Source organism: Pseudophryne corroboree, chromosome 11 (assembly GCF_028390025.1).
Source record: "Pseudophryne corroboree isolate aPseCor3 chromosome 11, aPseCor3.hap2, whole genome shotgun sequence".
Classification (NCBI taxonomy): domain Eukaryota; kingdom Metazoa; phylum Chordata; class Amphibia; order Anura; family Myobatrachidae; genus Pseudophryne; species Pseudophryne corroboree.
Genome location: NC_086454.1, coordinates 65,175,901 through 65,202,255, shown reverse-complemented (window position 1 = coordinate 65,202,255; position 26,355 = coordinate 65,175,901). Strand labels below are relative to the sequence as shown.

Here is a 26,355-nt window from a genome sequence, read left to right as displayed (position 1 = left end):
CTGATGAAGACACTGAACTAATGGAGGTTCCAACAAAAAAAGTGCACGCATCAAGTTCTTAAATTAGTATTCACTCTGACAGGAATATTCCTAAACCTTATCCTGGCTAGTGTCTTGTTTATTTAGGGAGGTTCCAGATTGCATAATGCAAGTTGTCCATTATTTAATCAGATGATCTTTTTCTAATTATCCATTTGACGGATCAGGTCTCTGAAGTTCTGTTCTCTGTCAATGTTGCTTTCTCGGATTTTCTTTTCTATTCAATCTTGCATCTCTGTCCTGGCTGTGATGGCCAAATCCTCATTGTGATTTGTGGAATATTCCAGATCAGTGTACTTTGCAGGGGGGCACACATCCACCTGGACCAAGGGCTCCTGATATGCCCTCAGCAGGGCTCACTGAGTCGGGCGGTCTGTTCCCCAGTCGTAAGAGCCCACTTTCTCTTGTTCCACTGGACCGTTTGATGTGCCGAATGATATCGCAGGGATACATTCTGAATCCCAAGGAAAATGTACCAAGCAGGTGATTTGGTACCCCTCTTCATCAAGGTCCATCCAGTCTATTTGCTATCCAACGCAGGGGTAATCATTCTGGTACTTTTTCATCAACACGGTCTTGGGGGCTTTTACTCTGATAGTTTCAAACACTTCCCTTCTGTTTGTCCACGGGCCCAGAGTCCTCACAGGATAGTGGCTCACTTGGTTGTTGCCTTCCTCTGAAATTAAGTAGTCAACACCATCCCATATTTGGTGATTGTTGCTAGAATCTCCGTCTTATGCACCTTTTTTTCGTACACCTCTAAAGCAGATCTTGGTTCTGGGTTTCTTAATTCTCTGAGGATGGTGTTCCTGGTTCTTCTCTTCGACTCCAGTTGTCTCAGTCTTCTGGCTAAGTGCTGGATTTCCAGTCCAGAGTATTCGCCTTTCTGCAGATTACACAGGGGTCAGTGATCCAGTGAATACACTTCCACTGCAAGATAGTAGCAACCTTCCCAGTCTCGTACCTAGATTCTTCAATCTCAAATTCCATGTTGTTAGTCCCTGACTCCACGGGCCAAATCTGACCCACAGGGCTCTATTTTCTATCTGGACATAAAACTTAATAAACAGTCGCTAGTCTCAGATGTTGGGGTCCTGAGTTTCAACTCTGTCATTTTCAGGAACTGTGGTCTGATGCGGAGATGTCCCTTCCGATCTACGGACCACCCACAACGCCTTAGCTCAAGGCTTACTACAAGGTGTTCCAGTCCGCATCCAGTTGAACAATGCAACTGCAGTAGCCTATATCAACCTGTAAAGTGGCACTCGCAGCTGGATAGCCATTGGAGTGGTATCTCACATATGCAAGGGGTGGAACTTTAGGCTCTGGCAATATTGTGCGTGTCCAGTTCCAGAGTGGACAACTGGGAAGTGGATTTCTAAAGTAGTCACACTGTTCATCCCTAGGGTATGGGAACTAAACGTACAAGTATTTCTGACTTTGGTTTACATGTGTGACAAGCCTGACATCGACCTTGGGGTATCTCATCTCAACAAAAAGGGCTTCCTTGGTACGGTGATCACTCCAGAGATACTCGTGTAGCAATCATGGATGCCATTTTAGCTCCTTGCCACTTTCATCTGGGATATTTGTTTCTGCCTCTGGCGAAATCCAGTGAGTACTTCCAACACATTCGACCACTGACTTTTATCGGTCCTCATAAATTGCTCTAGATTTGCCTGTCGACACTATGCACTTCTTCAGACCATGGTGGCCAAGACTCCTTATAGTCTACCTCTTTTGCCAGATCTCCTATTTCAAAATTTGTCATCACCGGGATTTATCTCTTCAGACTGACGGCGTGGTTCTGGAGACCAACATCATCAGGGTAAAAGGTTTGCTGCAGTCAGTAGTACTGACTATGTTCAGGCTCGCAAACCAATCACATCAAAGAATTATCGCCATGTCTCAAACTTCATCTTTTGGTACAAATGTAAAGCTGAGGCTCTTAGTCTGTTTTTTTTTTTTTTTTTTTTTTTCCCTCCTCTTGTGCTTTCTGCAGGACAGTTGTCAAAAGGACTGTCTTCTCTTCAGAGACTGGTTTCTGCTCTATATTTCCTTTTCCTGAGATGGTTACCAACATTCTTAATGGTTGTTCAGTGTTTCCTTCACAGATTTTTGCATATACAGCTTTCTTGTGTACCTCCTGTCCCTCCTTAAGACTTAAAATTGCTCTTGAAAACTGTTCAAAACACCTCCTTTAGACCTTATGCAGTCTGTTGACTTGCATTTTCTTGCATTAATGATCTCCGAGTTAGCAGCCATGTTTTGAAGAAGAAAAAACCCTTTGTGATCATTTTTCATTCAGATAGGGTGGTTCGTGCATGCAGCCTTTGTCACACTTATTTGATTTCCAATTTGCTTGTTTCTGCTCCACTGCGGGCTCTATGGGCGGTTCACCATGGCACCTGAGTAACACACCTGTGTATGGCTATGACTTGGTTGTCTGTGCTCACCTTTACCTAATTTTACAGTTTCCATACGTTTGTATGGAGATTACCAATTTTAGATGGTATGTTTTACGTGCAGTTCAGCCGGACGTTTGCCCTTTTCTTAGGCTTGCTTTGGGAATTCCCAACTGTAATGACTACCGCAGCATTACCCGCCTGGATGAGAGAAGAAATAAGATTTTTTTACTCCTCGCCATAAAATCTCTTCCTCTGAGTCCATCCGGGTGATGCTGCAATCCCTCCGTTTGTCTGGTTTCTTGCCATTAGTGTTATTTCTCTATTGGCTTTGCTAAACTTAGACTGAGGCACTGCTGTATATGTGAGCGGTTTTGGGGGGGGGGGGGTGGTAGGGAGAGTCGGTGCTTTAGTTCTTGTGCCTAAATGCCCATGGCACACACTCTAACCCAAGTGTAATGATTACCGCAGCATACCCCGTATGGACTTGGAGGAAGAGATTTTACGGTGAGTAAAAAAAATCCTATTTTTTTTGTTTAGTGTCCGGGATGTGCAATGAGGTAAATGGTTGAGGAGGCACTGGCTACTACAAGAGCCAGATTTACACATAATTTATGAGCCAAGAGGTTCATGTGGGCATTATACACAGGTGCAGCGGCATATACTGCTGGAAATTTGCTGTGTTTTGATCAGAAATGTGCAGAAAAGATAGGCAGGGGAGACACTGCCTCACCTGTCATACTTTTTACCTGAAGAGTTTTGTCTAAAAATTATTAGAATAATACATAGAAGATATTTCTAATATTATATTTTTGCATTTTTCATATGCTTTATTTTGTGAAAACTCTGGCGTATACGTTGGTCTGACAGAAAAGGCTCTGCCTCACCCCACGTCACTGTTTAGTATTTATGATCGTCTATGTGCTCCCTCTAATCTGGTACTCCTATAATTTGCACAGGTTCTGTGGCTGTCTGAATGCTAGCCTGCATTTCACCTGATTTAATCCGCCACAGAACAGAACCTACGTAAATTATTGGTGTCCCATATTAAAGGGTTATTATTGTAAGCCTTTATATAGCTACTTCCAGCAAGCAATTGGGCAGCTTGGAGGTAACTCCCTGCATCCTGAACATATTTGAAATGATATGTAGTATTTTCTTTTATTCAAAGCAATACCAGGACACCCCTGGAGTCTATGATTTTTCTCTAATGCGGGAGTGTTTGCCTGGTGGTCGGGGGGGGGGGTTTAAAAGCAGGAGCTTTCCTCTTTTAATAAGTGTGCCCCCTGTCTAGGTGCCAGGGTTGTGACGATAGATCGACTTAAAGTCCCTCCCTCAACTCTGGCAATATTTTAAAGTTTAAATCCATTAAATGAACTGCTCTGGGGCAGGCCCTCCTGCTGGTAGGGAAGAGGTAAGTGACCATGGGGCACTTTGCTGTGGATGACTAGTGGGACTCGTCATCCACAGTTTTTAAATGGGTGTAGTATGGTATGCCGGCGGCCGGGCTCCCGGCGACCAGCATACCGGCGCCGGGAGCCAGACCGCCGGCTTACCGACAGTGTGGCGAGCGCAAATGAGCCCCTTGTGGGCCCGCTGCGCTCGCCACGCTGCGGGCAGGGTGGCACGCTACGCGCGCCACGCTATTTTATTCTCCCTCCAGGGGGGTCGTGGACCCCCACGAGGGAGAATAAGTGTCGGTATGCCGGCTGTCAGGATTCCAGCGCCGGTACACTGGGCGCCGGGATCCCGACAGCCGGCATACTGAAGACCACCCTTTTTAAATATATGCAGCAAAAGGGTTAATATGAATGTTCTCCCAATCCCTGGTTCTTTTACTGTTACAGCAGGTTTTCTTCGGATGTTTCTGTCTTGTGCTAATTCTTACTCTCTTGATACGTTTTCTAGTCTCTGAGGGGGATAGGCAGCATAAGGGCCAAGCAGATCATCAGACCCTATCCCTATACTCAACACTTGATATGTTGGTGTCTTAGCATGCTTTCTAACAAATGAAGGAAGATTTTCTTATGTGGGTCACCCCTACCAACAGTGGTGGTCTTTTCTCTCACAAACTTATGTAATTCATTTGAACCCCGTTGAAATACTTTCGTAATATGTGCTCCATTACGTCTTCTAAAGCCCATTGTTAACTCTGCGGTTTGCTTATATGCTTCTTAGCAAAAGATAGAATTGCTCATATAAGTATTACACTTTATTGCCAAATACAAGAGCCAACCCTTAACTGTAGAGTACGGTTTATTGGCTATTATGTAGAATTTCTGAATCCCCATTTATTCCATGATGTAGGAAAATCAAAATATGAAAAAATGGGTGAAGTTCCTATAAATAGTGGATGTGGAGAGTCCACTATCTCCTCCTCCCTCCCCCTCCTTCCTCCCTCCCCCTCCTTCCTCCCTCCCTTCCTCCCCCCTTCCTCCTTCCTCTCCCCCCCCCCCCCTTCCTCCTCCCTCCTTCCTCTCCCCCCCCCTTCCTCCTCCCTCCTTCCCCCCCCCCTTCCTCCCTCCTCCCCCCCCTTCCTCCCTCCTCCCCCCCCTTCCTCCTTCCTCCCCCCCCTTCCTCCTTCCTCCCCCCCCTTCCTCCTTCCTCCCCCCCCTTCCTCCTTCCTCCCCCCCCCTTCCTCCTTCCTCCCCCCCCCTTCCTCCTTCCTCCTCTCTCTCCCCCCCCCCCCCCCCCCCTTCTTCCCCCCCTTCCCCCCCCATCCTTCCTCCTCTTCCCTCCATGTGGGTTTTGGTGACTTTACCGGGTTTCATGTCCCAGAAATGTAAATATACTCCTGTGGTTACTTTTAAGTTTTAAGGATTTGAGGCTTTTTTTTTTGCTTTTTTTAAATCTTTTATGGGAAGATGTATCAAGCCTTAGCGTGGAGCAATTGTCCAAAGCAAATAATTCTGACATTCATCTGCAGACTTTGAAATGTAGTTATAAGCTGATTGGTTGATTTGTGCAAATTCTCGGCTTGATAAATCTCCCTATGTGAGAGGTGGTGGGGAGGACTGTATGGTAATTGTTAAGGATTAGCTGATTTGAACGGAGTAGCTCTCGGACATATTGTAAACCCAACATTCTACTGGAGTACTGGTTGGGGGGGCTGGTTTATTTTTTGTAGTATTTTTGGTGGCATTAGCCTATTACCTAATTCTAGCCTCTAATGTATGCATTCGGTAGCCCTGTGTTTCACTGAATCAAAAGATACTAGCAGTGTACTCAGATTTGACTTTAGAGGTTGTTGGCTAGCAACTAGTTACTAAGATTGAATGTTTTTTATTTATGCAGCTCTATCCACACCACACAATACAACTTTAAGTAGCATTCTTTTTATGCCTGCTTCTCCTCCTTTCCCTTTCCATTGCGCACTAATGGCTTCAGAGTGTTGAAATCCTATTGGTATGTATCTTTAAACTTAAGGCTCTCTTCTGTACAGGTTTTCCGTACATTTCCCTGTATGCCGATATCTCCTTTGTCTCTCTTTTTTTTTTTTTTTTTTTTTTTTTCTTTTTTTTTTTGTGCACATGCTGCAATGTACAGAATGTGTAACTGTTCATTCCCAATTCCTACCATTGGCACCCATTGCATGAGTTCATTGTGTTTTAATAGTAAATCTAGGGCAGTGCACAATTTAATGTCCTTTTAATATATTTTCTTTTGCAGTGAGGAAGGGAAATTGTCTACCTCTAATGACTCTGCCTGTAAATATGTTGTGGAGAACTGCGATTCTTCTATGGAAAATCCACCAGTTTTACAGCCAAACAGTAGCAGCCAAGAACAGAAGTAAGTAAGATACAGTCCCCATTTCTCCCTTATCCTGACACCGCCCTTTCACGCCAAATACTGGCATCTAGTGACACTGTTGCCCTGTTGTGTTCTGGTATTCTATATAACCCCTACACTGCAGAAATCCTTAAGCCCGGGGAGTGTGGATCTCTCTCTTCCCCCCCATTCCACCCCCCCCCCCCCTTCTAGTCTTTAGCATGTGAGGAGGTAAAAACAAACTGAAGCTATATTCGTTCATTCAAAGTCTTCTGGGGTAAATATTGATGTTTGAATGTGGCCAGCCTGAAAACTAGCAAAATAGGCTCAGCACAGGGGAGGTGAAAAGCCTTGGAGGCGCAGAAGTAAAAAATAGTCTTTCTCTAACGTCCTAGTGGATGCTGGGAACTCCGTAAGGACCATGGGGAATAGCGGGCTCCGAAGGAGGCTGGGCACTCTAGAAAGATCTTAGACTACCTGGTGTGCACTGGCTCCTCCCACTATGACCCTCCTCCAAGCCTCCGTTAGATTTCGTGCCCGGCCGAGGTTGGATGCACACTAGGGGCTCTCCTGAGCTCTTAGAAAGTTATAGTCTTAGAATTTGTTATTTTCAGTGAGACCTGCTGGCAACAGGCTCACTGCAGCGAGGGACTAAGGGGAGAAGAAGCAAACTCGCCTGCTTGCAGCCGGATTGGGCTTCTTAGGCTACTGGACACCATTAGCTCCAGAGGGATCGACCGCAGGCCCAGCCTTGATGTTCGGTCCCGGAGCCGCGCCGCCGTCCCCCTTACAGAGCCAGAAGCAAGAAGATGGTCCGGAAAATCGGCGGCATGAAGACTCTGTCTTCACCAAGGTAGCGCACAGCACTGCAGCTGTGCGCCATTGCTCCTCTCACACACTTCACACTCCGGTCACTGAGGGTGCAGGGCGCTGGGGGGGGCGCCCTGAGGCAGCAATAAAAACACCTTGGCTGGCTGAAATACCTCAATATATGGCCCCAGGGGCTATATATGAGGTAAATACCCCTGCCAGAATTCCATAAAAAACGGGAGAATAGGCCGCAAAAAAGGGGCGGAGCCTATCTCCTCAGCACACTGGCGCCATTTTTCCCTCACAGCTCGGCTGGAGGGAAGCTCCCTGGCTCTTCCCTGCAATTCTACAGTACAGTAAGAGGGAAAAGAGAGGGGGGGCATTAAAATTGGCACTGTATACAGTATAAAAAGCTATTAGGGACATAACTCAGTTAGTCCCTGTATATATATATATATAGCGCTCTGGTGTGTGCTGGCATACTCTTACTCTGTCCCCCCAAAGGGCTTTTGTGGGTCCTGTCCTCGTTTAGAGCATTCCCTGTGTATCTGCGGTGTGTCGGTACGGCTGTGTCGACATGTTGAATGAGGAGGCTTATATGGTGACAGAACAGAGGCCGATATATGTGATGTCGCCCCCTGTGGGGCCGACACCAGAGTGGATGGATAGGTGAAAGGTATTAACCGACAGTGTCAACTCCTTACATAAAAGGGTGGATGACGTAACAGCTGTGGGACAGCCGGCTTCGCAGCCCGCGCCTGCCCAGGCGTCTCAAAGGCCATCAGGGGCTCAAAAACGCCCGCTCTCTCAGATGGCAGACACAGATGTCGACACGGAGTCTGACTCCAGTGTCGACAAGGTGGAGACATATACACAATCCACTAGGAACATCCGTGACGTGATCCCGGCAATAAAAAATGTGTTATACATTTCTGACTTTAACCCAAGCACCTCTAAAAATGGGTTTTAGGTTGGGGAGAAAAAACAGGCAGTGTTTTGTTCCCCCATCAGATGAATAAATGAAGTGTGTGAAAGCGTGGGTTCCCCCGTTAAGAAACTGGTAATTTATAAAAAGTTACTGATGGCGTACCCTTTCCCGCCAGGTGGATAAGTTACGCTGGGAGATATCCCCTAGGGTGGATAAGGCGCTCACACGTTTGTCAAAAAAGGTGGCACTGCCGTCTTAGGATACGGCCACTTTAATAGGTACCTGTTGATAAAAAACAGGAGGCTATCCTGAAGTCTGTATTTACACACTCAGGTACTAGACTGAGACCTGCAGATAGTGCTGCTGCAGCGTGGTCGGTGACCCTGTCAAACAGGGATACTAGTTGGCAAACATAAAAACATATTAAAGACGTCGTCTTATATATGGGGGATGCACAGAGGGATATTTTGCCGACTGGCATCCAAAATAAATGTAATGTCCATTCTGTCAGGAGGGTATTAGAGACCTGTCACTGGACAGGTGATGCTGACTTAAAAAGCGCATAGAGAGCCTTATAAGGGTGAGGAATTATTTGGGGATGGTCTCTGGGACCTCGTATCCACAGCAACTGCTGGGAAGAAATAATTTTACCTCAGGTTTCCTCACAGACAAAGGTACAGTCCTTTCGGCTTCAGAAAAGCAAGCGGGTCAAATGGCGCTTCCTTTCTGTACAGAGACAAGGGTAGAGGGGAAAAAGCTGCACCAGTCAGCCTGTTCCCAGAATCAAGATTCTTCCCCCGCCTCCTGTGAGGCCACACCATGACGCGGGTGCTCCACAGGTGTAGCCAGGTACGGTGGGGGGCCGTCTTAAAAATTTCAGCAATTAGTGGGCTCGCTCACAGGTGGATCCCTGTTTCTTTCAAGTAGTATTTCAGGGGTACAAGCTGGAATTCGAGATGTCTCCCCCCAGCCGTTTCCTAAAATATGCCTTGCTGACAACTCCCTCAGGCAGGGAGGCTGTGCTAGAGGCAATTAATAAGCGGTATTCCCAGCAGGTAATACTCAAGGTGCCCCTACTTCAACAAGGACGGGGTTACTATTCCACACGGGTTGGGGTACCGAAACCGCATGGTTCGGTGTGACCCATTTCTCTTTCATCCATCTGGGGGACGCTGCGCCATTACTTGTGGGTTAGAGGTGTGTGGTTGTGGAGTTTGGCACAGAACTATTAAAACCTGACTCCTCCCCCCTCTAACCCCTCCCATCTCCTTCCTGCCTAGCCAGCACCTCAGTTTTAGTTTTGTGCCTGTGGAGTACAGACACAGTTTTTATTTCTCCTAATTTTTCTTTATTTTTTCTTTATTTTTCTTTATTTTTCTATACCTAGTCCCTGTTTACAGGTGACAGGTATAAATGGAACAAGGATGCTGTCAGAAAGGGCCACCATACCTTGGTCACTGGGGCCTTTTGATTCACACGACAGATCAAAGAGGTACTGGACAGCCACAATCTGTCACTGGCAGTATTGGGCTGTCCCTAACGGTTTTTATTATTTATTATTTATTAATATTTATTTATTTTACTAATTTTAGTATTATTTTTACTTTATCTCCCTTCCCCACATCCCCCCCCCCCCCCCCCCCCACCCCCGGCGCAAGCCCGCCAGCGGGAGCTGTGCCGGAGACCTGTACCCATACAGCCGCAGTACTGTCTGAAGGGCTGTGGGGACGGGACGGGGATCCCGGAGAAGCCGCCGCAACAGTCGCTATACTTAGCAACGCGCGGCGGCCCGAACTTCCGGTTGGTCGCGAGAGGAGAGCAGGGACGGCTTCCCGCTCTGTTCTGCCCGCGCGCACGTCATGATACCATCTACAGTGACAGGGGGACGCTGTGCTCGCTACCTGAACAGAACAACTTGGGGTGGCGGCACGCGAGAGCCGCAGACTTTCGGCTGCAGCGCGCCTACTGAAGCTGACAGGCGCTTCATTGTTCAAGAAGGGACGGACTCCCGCCCTCCACTACCACGCGCGCACTCTCGTCCAGGTATGCAGGGCTCCGGCCGCCATCTTCTCCAGAGGCAGTACGGGGGACACTGTGCAGCGCTCACAACAAAGGCTGATCACCTAACAGCAAGTATATTTTGGGACACAGTATAAATTCACTGTAGATTTACATTGTGTCATGCTATACTTTTAGGGGAGGTAATTTTTGCAATATATAATATGCATTGAACACAGTATGATTCATAGTATATTACAATATACAACAATATGTCAAAGTATTGGAAAAGAGAATAAATGAATTAATTACTTATGAAATCTACAAAGGGTAAGACCGCCTCGGTGGTTTATTTTTTCCTGCTCACTATGGGGATCATAGCTAGCAAAGGGAAGCCCGGACGCAGGTACTCTGTGTTTCATGCTCTGGGGCATCTGTGGCGGACCAGCAGGAAAGTTCCGCGGATCAGTCTATGCCTCTATGGCTACAGTGGAAGCTCTATGGGCTCGAAATATGGGCTCAGTCTCTAAACAAATTTGTTAACTCTGCCGGCAGTTCTTCTGCTACAAAACGGCCGCAGCCGTTGCCCGCTATAACTTTTCCGGAGGAGTAGTTGGAAACATTCCCACTGGAGGATGGGGAAGTAGACCCAGAGTGGGATAATAGGATGAGGAGTTTTTCTACTAGCTCAGGTGTTAGATTCTGATATAAGCCATCCGTCAAACTCTTAATATTCAGAGTTCGGAGGTGGCGGGTTCTTCCTCTGCCTTTTTCAAAACACAAAAAAAAAAAAAAAAAAAAAAAAAAAAAGACAAGTTACTGTCTTTCCCCCTTATTCACACTTTGCGGATATTTGAAAGAGCCCTGACTTAAGTCGGATTCTCCTGTCCCAGCCCCAAAATAAATTTTAATTTATATAAGGGGGATACAAGATGTTGAGAAACAGACCCAAAAGGTAGACGCTCCTATTCACATTTAACAAAAGCTACGGTTATTCTTTTTGTACATGGGCAGTGCTGCTGGTGTGATGCTTGGCATTGCTGCCTTAGGGCGCTGAGGTCGTGGGTTCAATTCCCACCATGGCCCAAACTGTGAGGTTTGTACGTTTTAGTTGAAAGATCCTACAGATAGGAAGATTGAAACAATGATTAAATCTATGTTATCTTTATCAGGAATTTTCTACTCCCAATTCTAGCTAGCACTTGGGTCTTCATGGCCGCGGATGACTGGCTGGCACAGGTTGTATCTTGAATGCAGTCCCACGATCCATCGGAAGTCATTCAATTAGAAAAATGAGACCTTGTTAGAGTCTACTGCGCTACAATCCTGTATTTCTGCCTTGACCATGACAGCAAGACGGTCTCTTTGATTTCGGGTTTGGGAATGCCGTTTCTGACTCGGAACAGAGCTTGACGGCGATACCCTTTGAAGGTGAGTTCTTTTTGGGTCGGAATTACAGAAGAGACTACAGGGGGCAAGAGCCCTTTTCTTCCATTTGCTCCTCAGAGACCGAAGACCACGAGGTTTCGGTCCTTTCGTACACAGGACAGAGGTAGTTTCCATCCCTTTCGTTCTTTCTCCAGGTTCCCACGAAGAGAGGCATTCAGAGGTAGAGGAACACAGGCGGCTCTTAGACCAGCCAGTAAACCTGCCGACATACCTACTGCATGACGGTTAACGATCTCTGGAGGGATCAATGACGATTCGGGCTCGGTTACGGCAGTTCAAGGAAGTGTGGCTCCTGTCAAAACCAGATCTGTGGGTGACGGAGGTCATATCCAGAGATTATATGTTACATCTCGAGGAACCAATCCCATATCGTGTGTTCGTCACTCCTCTCCAAAAACGCTCCCTCCAGACGTTGAGCTCTTCTTTATGCAACAGCCACTCTCTTACTAAATGGAGTGATTCTTCTAGTTCCCTCTCAGTAGAGAGGTCGGGATTTTACTCAGGTCTTTTTCTTGTGGACAAACCGTTTCGGCCAAAAGGGTTTGAATCCAGATCTCTCAACCCAAAAGTTCAGAATGGAATCCATCCATTCGATTATCGCTACATAAAACCAGGGGAATATTTGGCTTCAGTGGACGTAGAGGACGTCTACCTGCATGTTCCTATTTGGACAGGTCGTCAATCTTGTCTGAGATACGCAGTCGGTCCTTGCCATTTTCAGTTTCTCTTCCCTTTGGTCTATCCACGGCTCCTCAGGTATTCACAGGGTGTCAGCATTACTCCGTTTTTAGATGATCTTTTCATCAGGACTGTCAGAGTGAATCCTTCACCAGAACTTGCGTCTCACGATAGAGACTCTATAGTCATTCAGATGGATAATAACTTTTCCACAGTCATCTTTACTTCCTTCCCAGAAAATGATATTTCTGGGATTCTTATTCGACGCTACCAACCAGAAAGCGTTTCTTCCTCACGGACAGGACCTCATCTCGAATTACAGCTAATCCGCTTGTCTGTAAAGACTCGTCGGTCGCTTCGCTGGTGGCTTCACAGCCCAATTTGACCAAAAAGGGTACCGTTCACGATTTGCTCTTGAGGGATGGTCACCACAGACGCAAGCCTCAGAGGTTGAGGGGCGGTGTTTCAGACTCCTTACTTTCAGACGTTCTGAAACAGTCGAGTCTAAGTTACAGATCAACATCTTGGAGTTGAGGGCAGTCCGGTAGGCATCCTTCGGATTCAAACCATGGTAAAGGGTAATCCAGTACGGGTTCAACCCGACGACGCCACGGCAGTTACTTAAATAAAGGAACTCAAAACTGGACCGCCAGGAAGGCAGTCGCTCAGATTCTCACTTAGGCAAAACATTGGGTTCAGATTATACCCGTGATTCACATTCCAGGAGTCGAGACCTGGGAAGCGGTTTTCTTAAGCCGTCACACGGTGCATAAGGGAGAGAGGGGGCTTCACCAGGAGGTGTTTCTGACTCTAGTAGCCCGGTGGGGGATGCCCGATGTAGATCTAACGGCGTCTTGTCTCAACAATAAACCTCCTCTCTAAGGGTCGCGTACTCAGGACCCTTAAGCAATTCTAATCAATGAACTGACGGCGCTGTGGCACTTTCAACTGGGATATGTGTTTCCACCATTTCCACCGATTCCACGTCGGCTTCAACGCGTTCAGAGAGAAGGTCTTCCAATCATTCTGGTGGACCCAGATTGGCCACGATGACAGTGGTACACTCTTCTGCACAATAGGGTCGTCGAGGAACCATCCCGACCCTCTCTGCTCTAGATCTTATGATTCAAGGACCATGTCACCACACAGGTTTGGTCGGCTGACTTTGACGGCTTGGTTCTTGAATCCAATATTTTAAGGGGAAAAAGGTTTTTTTCTCGTCCTGTTGAGTAAAGATAACCGGTGGCTTCTGGAATTTACATTGCTTGGTGTGAAGAGCGTGGTTTAACACCGGATGTGTTTAGAGTTTCCTCGTCTGTTATCCTGCATTCAGGAGGATCTCAATGAAGATCTCAGACTTCTTCACTAATGGGGTCAAGTTTCTACTTGGTCGACTCTTCTTCATAGGAGACTGGCTATCACTCCAGAAGTTCAGACGTTCCTTCAGGGAGTTCTTCGGATTCAGTCACCTTTTTTTTTTTGTTCCTCCCTGGGACTTTAACTTAGTCCTTACGGTTTTTTTTTAGAAACCTCCATTTCAACCTTTGGAATCTGTACAATTGCGGTATATAACGTTCAATGTCTTCCGATTGACAATTTCCTCCAAAAGATGAGCATCTAAATTGGCAGCTCTTTCTTGCAGACCACCCTTGTTGGATTTTCATGATGATCGGGTGGTTCTGCGAACAAAACCTTCCTTCCTCCGAAGGTTGTGTCAGCGTTTCATCTAAATTAGGACATTGTCCTTCCAGCGTTTACTCCTCCTCCTTCCGGGGAGGATTCCCATTGGCTCTCTTAGATGTGCTTAGGGCCTTACGGATTTATTTATCTCGTACGAATTCTATCCGTCGTACGAATGCATTGTTGGTTTTTAATGGCTGCGTCCAAATGAGATTGGCCGGATTCCAAGTACACAGTGACTCGTTGGGTAACTACGACCATCACAGAGTCTTCTAATGTTTCAGTTCCTGACTCGATTCAAGCTCCTTCGACTCCAGCTATTGGAGCTTCTTGAGATGTTCGCGGGGCTGCGTCTATTGAGCAGTCGTGTAGGGCGGCGACCTGGTCGTCTGTGCATACGTTTTAAAAAGGTTTTACCGTTCTCACACTTTCGGTTTGGAGACTGCCCCTGTTGGGCGTCAAATTTGGCGGACGGCTATGCCGTCTATGTCTCCCTCCTCTCATTTGCTTGCTTTGGGAAATCCCACAAGTAATGGCGCAGCGTCCCCCAGATGGATGAAAGAGAAATAGGGATTTTTGTTTACTTACCGTAAAATCTCTTTCTCTGATTCCATCTGGGGGACGCTGCGATCCCTCCCATATGTTGTCTGGTTTAACCAGTTAATTGTTTTCGGTCTATCTCCTTTGGCTTGGCTAAACGTTAACTGAGGTGCTGGCTAGGCAGGAAGGAGATGGGAGGGGTTAGAGGGGGGAGGAGTCAGGTTTTAATAGTTCTGTGCCAAACTCCACAACCACACACCTCTAACCCACAAGTAATGGCGCAGCGTCCCCCAGATGGAATCAGAGAAAGAGATTTTACGGTAAGTAAACAAAAATCCCTATTTTATATTTAAAATCCTTGAACACAAAAATTCAAGTTCAAGATGGAATCGCTCAGGGCGGTTATTCCAAGCCTGGACGAGGGGGATTACATGGTATCCTGGGACATCAAGGATGCTTACCTGCATGTCCCCATTTACCATCCTCGCCAGGAGTACCTCAGATTTGTGGTACAGGATTACCATTACCAAGTCCAGACACTGCCGTTTGGACTGTACATGGCACCGAGGGTGTTTTATCAAGGTAATGGCCGAAATGTTGATACTCCTTCAAAAAAAAAAAAAAAGGGAGTTGTAATTATCCCGTACTTGGACAATCTCGTTATAAGGGCGAGGTCCAAGGAGCAGTTGGTAGTCGGGGTAGCACTATTTTGGAAAGTGCTACAACAGCATGGTTGGATTCTAAACAGTCCAAAGTCACAGCTGGTTCCTATGACACGTCTACTGTTCCTGGGGATGGTTCTGGACATAAACCAGAAATAGTGTTTCTCCCGGAGGAGAAAGCCAAGGAGTTGTCATCTCTAGTCAGAGACCTCCTGAAGCCAAAATAGGTAGCGGTGCATCATTGCACGCGAGTCCTGGGAAAAATGGTAGCTTCCTACGAAGCAATCCCATTAGGCAGGTTCCATACAAGAACTTTTCAGAGGGACCTGTTGGACAAGTGGTCCGGATCGCATCTTCCGATGCATAGGCTGATACCCTGGTCCTTGGAGACAGGGTTATCTCTACTGTGGTGGCTGCAGAGTGCCCATCTTCAAGAGGGCCACAGGTTCGGCATACAGGACTAGGTCCTAGTGACCATGGATTCCAGCCTTTGAGGCTGGGAGGCAGTCACACAGGGAAGAAATTTCCAGGGACTTTGGTCAAGTCAGGTTGTTTCCCTACACATAAATATTCTGGACCTGAGGGCCATTTACAATGCCCTGAGGCCGGCAAGGCCTCTGCTTCAAAACCAGCCGGTACTGATCCAATCAGACAACATCACGGCAGTCGCCCATGTAAACCAACAGGGCGGCACAAGAAGCAGGATGGCGATGGCAGAAGCCACAAGGATTCTCCGATAGGCGGAAAATCATGTGTTAGCACTGTCAGCAGTGTTCATTCCCGGAGTGGACAACTGGGAAGCAGATCTTCTCAACAGACACGACCTCCACCCGGGAGAATGGGGACTTCCTCCAGAAGTCTTCCAATAGGATTGTACACCATTGGGAAAGGCCACAGGTGGACATGATGGCGTCCCGCCTCAACAAAAAGCTATAAAAGATATTGCACCGGGTCAAGGGACCCTCAGGCGATAGCTATGGACGCTCTGGTAACACCGTGGGTGTACCAGTCGGTTTATGTGTTCTCCCCTCTGCCTCTCATACCAAAGGTACTGAGAATAATAAGAAGGCGAGGAGTAAGAACGATACTCGTGGATGGCCAAGAAGAGCTTGGTACCCAGAACTTCAAGAATTTATATCAGAGGACCCATGGCCTCTGCCACTCAGACAGGACCTGCGGCAGCAGGGGCCCTGTCTGTTCCAAGACTTACCGCGGCTGCGTTTGTCGGCATGGCGGTTGAACGCCGGATCCTGAAGGAAAAGGGCATTCCGGAGGAAGTCATTCCTACGCTTACTAAAGCCAGGAAAGAGGTTACAGCAACTCATTATCACCGCATATGGCGAAAATATGTTGCATGGTGTGAGGCCGAAAGGGCCCCAACAGAGGAATTTCAACTAGGTCGATTTCTGCATTTCCTGCAAGCAGGAGTGACTATGGGCCTTAAATTGGGTTCCATTAAGGTACAGATCTCGGCTCTGTCGATTTTCTTTCAAAAAGAACTAGCTTCAGTACCTGAAGTTCAGACATTTAAAAAAGGAGTGCTGCAGAGTCGGCCCCCGTTTGTGCCTCCTGTGGCACCTTGGGATCTCAACGTGGTGTTGAGTTTCTTAAAATCACATTGGTTTGAACCACTAAAAACCGTGGATCTGAAATATCTCACGTGGAAGGTGGTTATGTTATTGGCCTTGGCTTCTGCCAGGCGAGTATCAAAGTTGGCGGCTTTGTCTTGTAAAAGCCCTTATTTGATTTTCCATATGGATAGGGCAGAATTGAGGACTCGTCCCCAGTTTCTCCCAAAGGTGGTGTCAGCGTTTCACCTGAACCAGCCTATTGTGGTGCCTAGGCTACTAGGGACTTGGAGGACTCCAAGTTGCTAGACGTTGTCAGGGCACTGAAAATATGTTTCCAGAACGGCTAGAGTCAGAAAATCTGACTCGCTGTTTATCCCATATGCACCTAACAAGCTGGGTGCTCCTGCTTCTAAGCAGACTATTGCTCGTTGGATTTGTAGTACAATTCAGCTTGCACATACTGTGGCAGGCCTGCCACAGCCAAAATCTGTCAATGCCCATTCCACAAGGAAGGTGGGCTCATCTTGGGCGGCTGCCCGAGAGGTCTCGGCTTTACAACTTTGCCGAGCAGCTACTTGGTCAGGGGCAAACACGTTTGCGAAATTCTACAAATTTGATACCCTGGCTGAGGAGGACCTGGAGTTCTCTCATTCAGTGCTGCAGAGTCATCCGCACTCTCCCGCCCGTTTGGGAGCTTTGGTATAATCCCCATGGTCCTTACGGAGTTCCCAGCATCCACTAGGACGTTAGAGAAAATAAGAATTTACTCACCGGTAATTCTATTTCTCGTAGTCCGTAGTGGATGCTGGGCGCCCATCCCAAGTGCGGTTTTTCTGCAATACTTGTACATAGTTATTGTTAACTAAATCGGGTTATTGTTGAGCCATCTGTTTAGAGGCTCTATTGTTTCATACTGTTAACTATGTTTCATATCACGAGTTGTACGGTGTGATTGGTGTGGCTGGTATGAGTCTTACCCGGGACTCAAAATCCTTCCTTATTGTGTACGCTCGTCCGGGCACAGTACCTAACTGAGGCTTGGAGGAGGGTCATAGTGGGAGGAGCCAGTGCACACCAGGTAGTCTAAGATCTTTCTAGAGTGCCCAGCCTCCTTCGGAGCCCGCTATTCCCCATGGTCCTTACGGAGTTCCCAGCATCCACTACGGACTACGAGAAATAGAATTACCGGTGAGTAAATTCTTATTTATTCTTATGTGGTATGTGTTACAGCTTAATGTACACGATGGGTGACTTTATTAGGAAAGTATTAGTCTATTGCAGGGTTACTTAACATGCAGCCCTCTAGCTGCTGTGGAACTACATATCCCAGCATTCTCTTATTCAGTTTTTTGCATGTCAGAATAGCAGCTGGGGGTCCACATGTTGAATACCCCTGGCTTATTGTGCTTCTGTTCCTCAGACCATCTGCTATTCAGTGAAGCCCAGACATGTTTAACCTATCCTATTGTGTCCCATAGACTAGAGAGCCACAACCAGTTCATCGCAAAAGCTACCTTTTTACTATTTCTCTTACGTCCTAGAGGATGTTGGGGATGCATCATAGACCATGGGGTATAGACTGGTCCTGTGGAGCCTTGGGCACTATAAAATTTAAATAGTGTAGGTTGGCTCCTCCCTCTATGCCCCTCCTCCAGACCTCAGTTTAGAAAATGTGCCTGAGAGAGCCGGCAGCACTTCCTGTGAGCTCCTGAGAGGAGTGAAGGAAAGAAGATTTTTTTTTCTAAGTTACTTTTCAGGGAAGCTGCTGGCAACAGGGGGGGAGCGCTCTGAGCTGGCTACATAGTCCCTGAAAAAGTCTGAACACAAAATGGAAATTGGTGCTGTTTTTCTTGCGCACAAATGGGCAGCTCTAATGAACTAGAGAAAATGGGATCACACCCAAGATCCCCCACACTAATACAGCAAAAACAATCTTAACTCCAGTTCATATGTGCGCCCCAATAAACAAAATGGTGATTGATAAAAATGAGATATACTCCCCTGGTTTAACACTCCACTTCACAACTCCATTTTCCTTCAAGAGCGTTGTTTATAACATGAAAAGGAAGAGAAAATGCAAAAATCCTTGTGTAGTATTATTTGGGTATAAATGCACATTCAAAGGTGGTTAACAAATCACCCCAGTAGTGATATATAAATTTATATCGGGGTCTTAACCCCCTAAATCAAACCATTCACAATCGTGAGGAAAAGGAGAGGCATAAATAATCATTCATTGATGGAACACCGTCACCATAAATCTCAGGGGATGCCCCCTTCAGCAAAGAACTCACAGAAGAATAATTTATGTAAGGCGTGGTAAACACTTCATCCTCATAACTCCATCACATAGAGAAAATAGGAGACAGGGGATATCCCCTTCACCAAAAAACTCAGTCTGAGCCTTGTATAAAATGCAAAGCAGGTGGGTCTTTATTTTCCTCTAAAATTCACAATCCGCTTCCGGGGTAAATCCTCAATGTAACAAAGCGAGAGAATATACCGGTTTTGGATAATATACTTTATTAAAATTTTCTTAAAAAAAGAGAACTTTAGAGGGCATACCCGGGTTGGAGAGACATCCAGGAATATGATGATATGTGCATGAAAAACGGGGCCCCGTTTCAGCAGTCCCAGAATCCTCTCCTTGCCAGGTAACGTCCCTCTTGTTAACACATGTGCCCCCACCTGGGGGGGGGGCTCGGGGTAGTGTTGTAGAATACTAAGCCCCATTAAGGAGCTTAGTTTGGTGACCCAGCTGAGTTTTACTTTAGCTGTAAGGGTGCGGTGTGGCTGGCTCCATCTTCTGTGTCTCCCTGCGCTCTCTGTGTGGATTAAACTGTGTTTTCACAGGGAATACAGGCCCCTTATAGAAGCTATTAGAGAAGTCCTGCACATTCTTGACAAGGTGGTGGAGGTGGATGATTAATCTTATTTTAATGTAAAAAATAAATCCTCAGCTACTTTTCCAGCATTAAAGGAATTGATTGCCCTGTTTGAAGAAACTTGGGCTAATCCTGACAAAAAGTTTCAGATCCCTAAAAGGTTAATTACATTCTTTCCCTTTTATCTGGAGGATAGAAAGAAATGGGAAAATCCACCGATTGTGGACTCATCGGTATCTAGGTTGTCACGTAAGATAGTCTTACATGTTCCTGGGGCAGCATCCTTAAAGGACACGGCTGACCGCAAGATTGAGACCACTCTCAAATCACTGCTGCTGAGGTGGCCCAGAGACCCACTATTGCTTGTGCATGGATCACTAGGGCCATTGCTAAATGATCAGGTAATCTAATTTGTGGGTTAGATTCCTTGCCCAGAGGGGAGATAATTTTACTCCTACAGCATATTCAGGACTCTGCTAACTTTATGGTGGAGTCCATAAAGGAAATTGGTTTGCTCAATGCATGCACCACTGCCATGGCAGTGTCAGCACGCAGGGGCTTGTGGCTATGCCAGTGGACTGCGGATTTCAGGAAAGGCGTGGAAAGCCTACCATTCACAGGTGAGGCCCTTTATGGAGAGGAACTGGAAACGTGGATATCAAAGGCTACGTTGGGTAAGTCTACGTACATTCCTTCCGCAGCACCCCCCAGCTAAGAAAACCTACTCTGCTCCCTCCAACTCTGCAGTCCTTTCGGACACTGAAATCTAAAAGTAAATCCAAAGGTTCTTCTACGGCCTTCAAAGGCAATAGAGGTAAACCCAGAAAACTAGCAGCTGCAGGTTCTCAGGAACAGACCTCCAGTTCTGCTTCCTCAAAGCCTTCAGCATGAAGATGGACTGCACTGACTGGAAGACAGGCATGTGGGAGCCAGATTACGTTATTTCAGTCACATTTGCGCAACATGATGCCAGGATCCCTGGGTCAAAGACCTTTTCGCCCAGGGTTACAGACTGGAGTTTCAGGGACTCCCACCTCACAGATTCTTCAAATCAGGCTTACCTGCTTCTCAGGAAGCAAGTATGACTTTACAGACAGCAATTCAGAAACTGGTACAGACTCAGGTCATTGTCCCTGTTCCACTTCAACTACAAAACAAAGGTTATTACGCCAACCTGTGTTTGGAACCGGATGGTTCGGTAAGGTCCATTTTAAACCTCAAGCCACTGAACCCCTACTTACGGGTGTTCAAAATGGAGTCTCTGAGAGTGGTGATCTCAGGTCTGGAGGAGGGGGAATTCCTGGTGTCTCTGGACATCATATTCCGATCTGGCCACCTAATCAGGCTTATCTAAGGTTTGCACTACAGGACTGTCACTGCCAGTTCCAGGCCCTGCCATTTGGCCTCTCCACGGCACTGAGGGTGTTCACCAAGGTATTGGCAGATATGTTTCTCCTCCGCAAGCAAGGAGTGAACACAATACCGTACCTGGGCGACCTGCTGATAAAAGCACCATCCAGGGAGAGGTTGTTGGACAACATTGTCCTCTCAACCCGTCTACTCCAGGATCACAGGTGGATTCTGAACATACCAAAATTTCACCTGGAACCAACACGAAGGCTTCCGTTCCTGGGGATCATACTGGATACGGAGGAACAGAAGATATTCCTTCCGTTGAAAAAGTCATTGGTAATCCAGTCGATGGTGCGGGATGTTCTAAAGCCAACCCGGATATCGGTGCATCTATGCATTCGCCTTCTGGGGAAGATGGTAGCCTCTTACGAGGCACTTAGGTACGGAAGGTTTCACGCAAGGCCCATCCAGCTGGATTTGTTGGACAAATGGTCCGGATCGCACCTTCACATGCACCAGAAAATCCGTCTGTCGCCGAAAGCCAGGATTTCTCTTCTGTGTTGGCTTTAGACTTCTCACCTGACCGAGGGTCAAAGGTTTGGGATTCAAAATTGGATTCTGTTAACCACAGACGCAAGCCTCAGAGGTTGGGGAGAAGTCACCCAAGGGGAACAGTTCCAAGGAAAATGGTTAAGTCAGGAAACCATTCTTCCGATCAACATTCTAGAGCTAAGGGCCAGATACAATACCCTTCTACAGGCATCACATGTTTCTCAAGATCACGCCATTCAAGTTCAGTCGGACAATGTGACGGCGGTAACGTACGTAAACTGACAGGGCAGAACGAAGAGCAGAGCAGCAATGTCAGAAGTAACAAGGATTCTCCTCTGGGCAGAAAGACACGTGGTGGCGTTGTCTGCAATCTTCATTCCGGGTGTAGACAGATGGGAAGCAGACTTCCTCAGCAGACACGACCTCCACCTGGAGGTGCTTGACACGTTGGTGGGACATTCCACAAATCGACATGATGGCCTCTCGTCTAAAAAAGACGCTCCAGCGGCATTGTTCCAGGTCGAGGGACCCACAGGCAGTGGTGGTGGACGCTCTGGCAACTCCATGGTTCTCCCGGATGGTGCATTTGTTTTCGCCACTTCTATTGAACCCAAAGATTCTCAAAAGAATAAAAAGGGAAAAAGTTCAAGCAATTCTCATTGCTCTGGACTGGCCAAGAAGGGTTGGTATGCGGATCTACTGGACATACTCCTGGAGGATCCGTGGCCTCTACCTCTGAGAGGATGTCCTGCAACAGGGGCCGTTCGTCTATCAAGACTTGCCATGGCTACGTTTGACGGCATGGAAGTTGAGCGTCAAATTCTAGCCAGGAAAGGAATCCTGGATAACATTATTCCGCCTTTGATCCAAGCCAGAAAAGGGGCAATGTTTAAGCATTACCACCGTATTTGGAACAAATACGTCTCTTGGTGTGAGAACAGGAAATTTCCTGCGGTGGAATTTCAACTGGGACTTTTTCTGCAGTCAGGTGTGGATGTGGGCCTGCGCCTCCATAAAAGTCCAGATTTCGGCCTTATCCATTTTCTTCCATTAACAATTGGCTTCCCTCCCTGAGGTTCAGACGTTCTTGAAGGGTGTTCTGCACATCCAACCGCCCTTTGTGCCTCCCACGGCACCATAGGATCTCATTGTGGTATTGCAGTTCCTTCACTCGGAATGGTTTGAGCTCTTACAGGATGTGGACGTAAAGTTTCTTTCGTGGAAGACCGTTACACTGATGACCCTGGCTTCAGCCAGGCGGGTGTCGGGACTGGGGGCATTGTCTCACAAGAGCCCCTACTTGATTTTTCATGAGGATAGAGCTGAACTCAGAACTTGACAGCAATTTCTTCCAAAGGTGGTGTCTGCGTTTCTTATCAACCAACCTATTGTGGTTACCGACACCTCCTCTACCTCAAAGTCCCTAGATGTTGTGAGGGCTTTGCAGGTGTATGTAAAGCGAACAGCTCGATACAGAAAATCGGATTTAGTGTTTGTTCTTTATGATCCCAATAAAATTGGATGTCCTTCTTCAAAACAGACAATTGCATGCTGGATCAGGCTTACTATCCAGCATGCTTATTCCACGGCAGGCTTGCTATGTCCAAAATCTGTACAGGCCCCCCTCTACTAGGTCAGTGGGACTCTCCCACCCAGTTTGGGAGCTTTGGTACATCCCCATGGTACTAATGTGGACCCCAGTATCCTCTAGGACGTAAGAGAAAATAGGATTTTATTTACCTACCAGTAAATCCTTTTCTAATAGTCCATAGAGGATACTGGGCGCCCGCCCAGTGCTTCTTGTTTCCTGCACAGTTACTTGGTTAAGTATTGTTGTTGGTTCAGCTGTTGCTGTTCCTGTTCAAATTTGGTTAGCATGGCTTTCTATTTGGTTTGTGTGTGCTGGTTCGAATTTCACCACTGGCCTTTCAATCCTTCTCTCATGGTATGTCCATCTCCTCAGGCACAGTTTCTAGACTGAGTCTGGTAGAAGGTGCCAGCACACAATATTAATTTCTTTTTCATCCACTAGGGGTCACTGGAGTACTCTTGGGATATGGACGGTGTTAGCAAGAACTGGGCACTGAATATTCAAATTTCAGTAACTCTCCTCCCCTCCATACTCCCAGAATACCTCAGGGTTTTTTCGGTGCACAAGTGTGGACCTCCAGAGGGGGACATACATTTTTTACTTTTAAATATTTTTGTTTTTATTTTTTATACATTACAATCCTTTCCCAGCTTACACAAAAGCTCTGGGTACGGGATTATAGAAGCTGCTGCGTGCAGCTCTTGGCGTGTCGGGCCTCACAAAGGAGCCCCCTCACAGCCACAAACAGCTCAGCTAACAACAGCTGAGACTGCAGAAAGGACTGGACGGCGCTTCCTGGAAGAAGCCCGTCAGAGCCCAAGTACACCAGCTACCTTCAGCTGAGGCTGCAGAACGGAGCTTGCTGTTGAAGCCCCGTCAGAGCACAGGAACTCAGGTATTTATGACCGGGGCGGTCAGCTCACGCTGCCGCCCCGCCGTGTGGGGGGACTGCTATGTGCGTCGCCCGAGGCATCCCGCTGCTCCATCCCCGCCACCGCTGTTATCAGCTCCCCACCGCCGCTCCCCTATTCCCTGCCGCTGCTCAGAGGGACGCGCTGGACGGCCGCTGCAAGCGCCGTTCTCAGCGCTCCCTGCCTGTAATGCAATCAGACCGCGGAGGGCGTTCAGTGCTGCCGCGGTCTGTCCCTGTAATGGCCGGAGGCTCCGTCGCTTAGGGGAAGGTAACTGCTCCCTCAGACGGCCGGCAGCTCAGCACTGCCAGCGCTCCCTGCACACGCGTGTGCATACCATAAGATCCCCTGAACTTACCACAACCAGGTAAAACTGCTCTGGGTGGGCGTCCAGTGCCCCCTATGGATTCAAAGAAAAGGATTTACCTGGTAAGTTCCAAAATCCTATTTTCTTAAAGTGCCAAGGCTCCTAGTGGTCCCGTCTATACCCCATGGTACTAATGTGGACCCTAGTATCCTCTACAGACTACGAGAAAAGGATTTACCTGTAGGTAATTAAAATCCTATTTATTTATTTTTTTATTTTTTTGTTGTCTCTAAAGATGTGTTGTCTAGTTCTTGTGGAGAAAAAGCCAGTTCTAGGATATAAATCAGTGGATGGATTTAGTGTTTTGGAGTTTGTTTTTGTGGACTGAATTAACTGCGCAATCACTTTTGTCCCATCGTAACGCCACAAATGTTTCTCGTTTTCTTCTGTCTTTAGGACGCCTGAGCAGATTGTTTTGGATGGCGCTTCAACAAATGGCCCAGTATGATGTGTGATGCCTACTGCTAGTTGAAGATCGCAAACTAATATCCATTTGGGATTTTAAGTGGTGTTACTTGAGGATTCGGGCAAAAGCCCGCTGACGCCAGTCACTGCTGCACTAACTTTGCAAGGGATCAGGACCAGCAACATTTTATTTTATTTTTCTTAGATTTTAAGGTGTTGTACAGACTTGAAAGTGTAAAAATATTGCACATTGAGAAATAAGACTTTTTGTGTATGTTTATATTGTATTGTATTCTAAACAAAACTGGTGCCCAATGAAATAAGAACTCACCACTTCAGTAATAGTAATACTATGGTTAAAATGGTTGTAAAAATAGTTTTTATAAAGTGTATACACAACAAAAATCTAATGTATTTGAAAAGCATAACTATTTGACAATTCATGTGACCAAAGTATTTACCAGTTCATGCATTTTTTCCCCCACTTTGTACAATAGTCCTTTTTTTTTTCTTTTCTTTTTTTTCTCTTTCTAACAGAACTATTCTTTTGACAAAATCTTCCTGTAAATGTTCTATTTGTATTTAGGTTACCAAAAGTGATTCAGACATTGATATTTTTGTTCCAGTGTTCCTAATTTGCAGCAAGTTTCTCCTAGCTGTTGCAATTCAAATCAAATGTCTATTGGTAGAGATTTAAGTATTTATTACTACAGTTCTGGCAAATTGTTAATGTAAAGCCATACACTCTCTTTTAGTCTTGTTTCAGTAGCAGGTGATGATCTTAACTATAAGAACTAGTCTCCTGCAAATTTTTACCCATTTAGAAGTTTATTTTAATGCACATTAGGAAATGTTTTTTTGTTTTTTGTTTTTTTGTTTTAAAGTCCTAAATAAAATGCTTGTCCTCTTGGGGACAACAGGGCAGGTATTTTATGGTGAATTTTGTACTTTATAATATCCAAATCCATTTTAAATTTGCATGTCAGCTCTTTCTGTGCCGATCTGTGAATTATTTTTATATTACAAGTTCAAAACCAGCTTGTTTTTGTTTTGTTTTTTTGTTTTGTTTTTTTTGTCTACAACTGGTTTGTACATAGGTAGTGATTATGAAAGCTAATTCTATGTAATTTATAATGTTTCTATATTCCTGTAAACTCCAGTCCGCCTTCTTGAAGCAGGAAAAAGCAATGTGATGTTGCCAGTCTTGATACAAGGGTTGTCCACCTCTTACAATTTTTTTGTAGATGTAAATCTGTCTAATTTCATGAATAGATTCTTATGGTTTGAGAGACCTCTCCTAGACAGGTATTTTGAGGGAGAAATTAATCTCTAGACTGAGCCCAAGAGTTTTTAGGCGTAGTCTCCCATGCAACGTGCCTAAGCATTACATTGCATACTACAATAAAAAGGAAAATATAGATTCTGCTTCCTTATCTCATTTACACTGTTTGTGTTGCATGATTTAGAAATTCTCATTAGGTGTGTTTTGTTTTTAGATTTTTTTTTTTTTTTAAATTCATAGTGAACTATATACAGTATTTGGATTTATATATGGTATTTGTTTAACTAGTAATGCCATTTTAAGTGCAATCTGGAGCAAAGCATTTCTCTACTGAACACTAGGAGGCTGTTTCATAAAATGTTAGGAGCTGGCAATGGGCCATGCAGAGCATAATCCCACCTCTTGGCATTCTGTTTAAACAACGTCCCACAGTACATGGCAAAAAGTCAGAGTGTGTCAGCAGCACTTGGCCCATTGTCCA

General features: G+C 46.2%; 1 protein-coding gene across 11 annotated transcripts in view; it reads left to right on the top strand.

Annotated features, from left to right (window-relative positions):
- PPP6R3 (protein phosphatase 6 regulatory subunit 3) overlaps window positions 1-26,010 on the top strand; it is a 318,072-nt gene extending 292,062 nt beyond the window's left edge. For 9 of the 11 annotated variants that reach the window (XM_063944360.1, XM_063944362.1, XM_063944364.1 and 6 more), the window contains 3 exons: window positions 5,832-5,849; window positions 6,114-6,233; window positions 24,584-26,010. In XM_063944360.1, coding sequence (XP_063800430.1) covers window positions 5,832-5,849; window positions 6,114-6,233; window positions 24,584-24,635 — 190 coding nt within the window. In that variant the 3' untranslated portion in view covers window positions 24,636-26,010. The remainder of the gene's footprint in view (window positions 1-5,831; window positions 5,850-6,113; window positions 6,234-24,583) is intronic. The other 2 variants (XM_063944367.1, XM_063944361.1) reach the window with 1 other exon arrangement.
- Window positions 26,011-26,355: the final 345 nt, after the last annotated feature.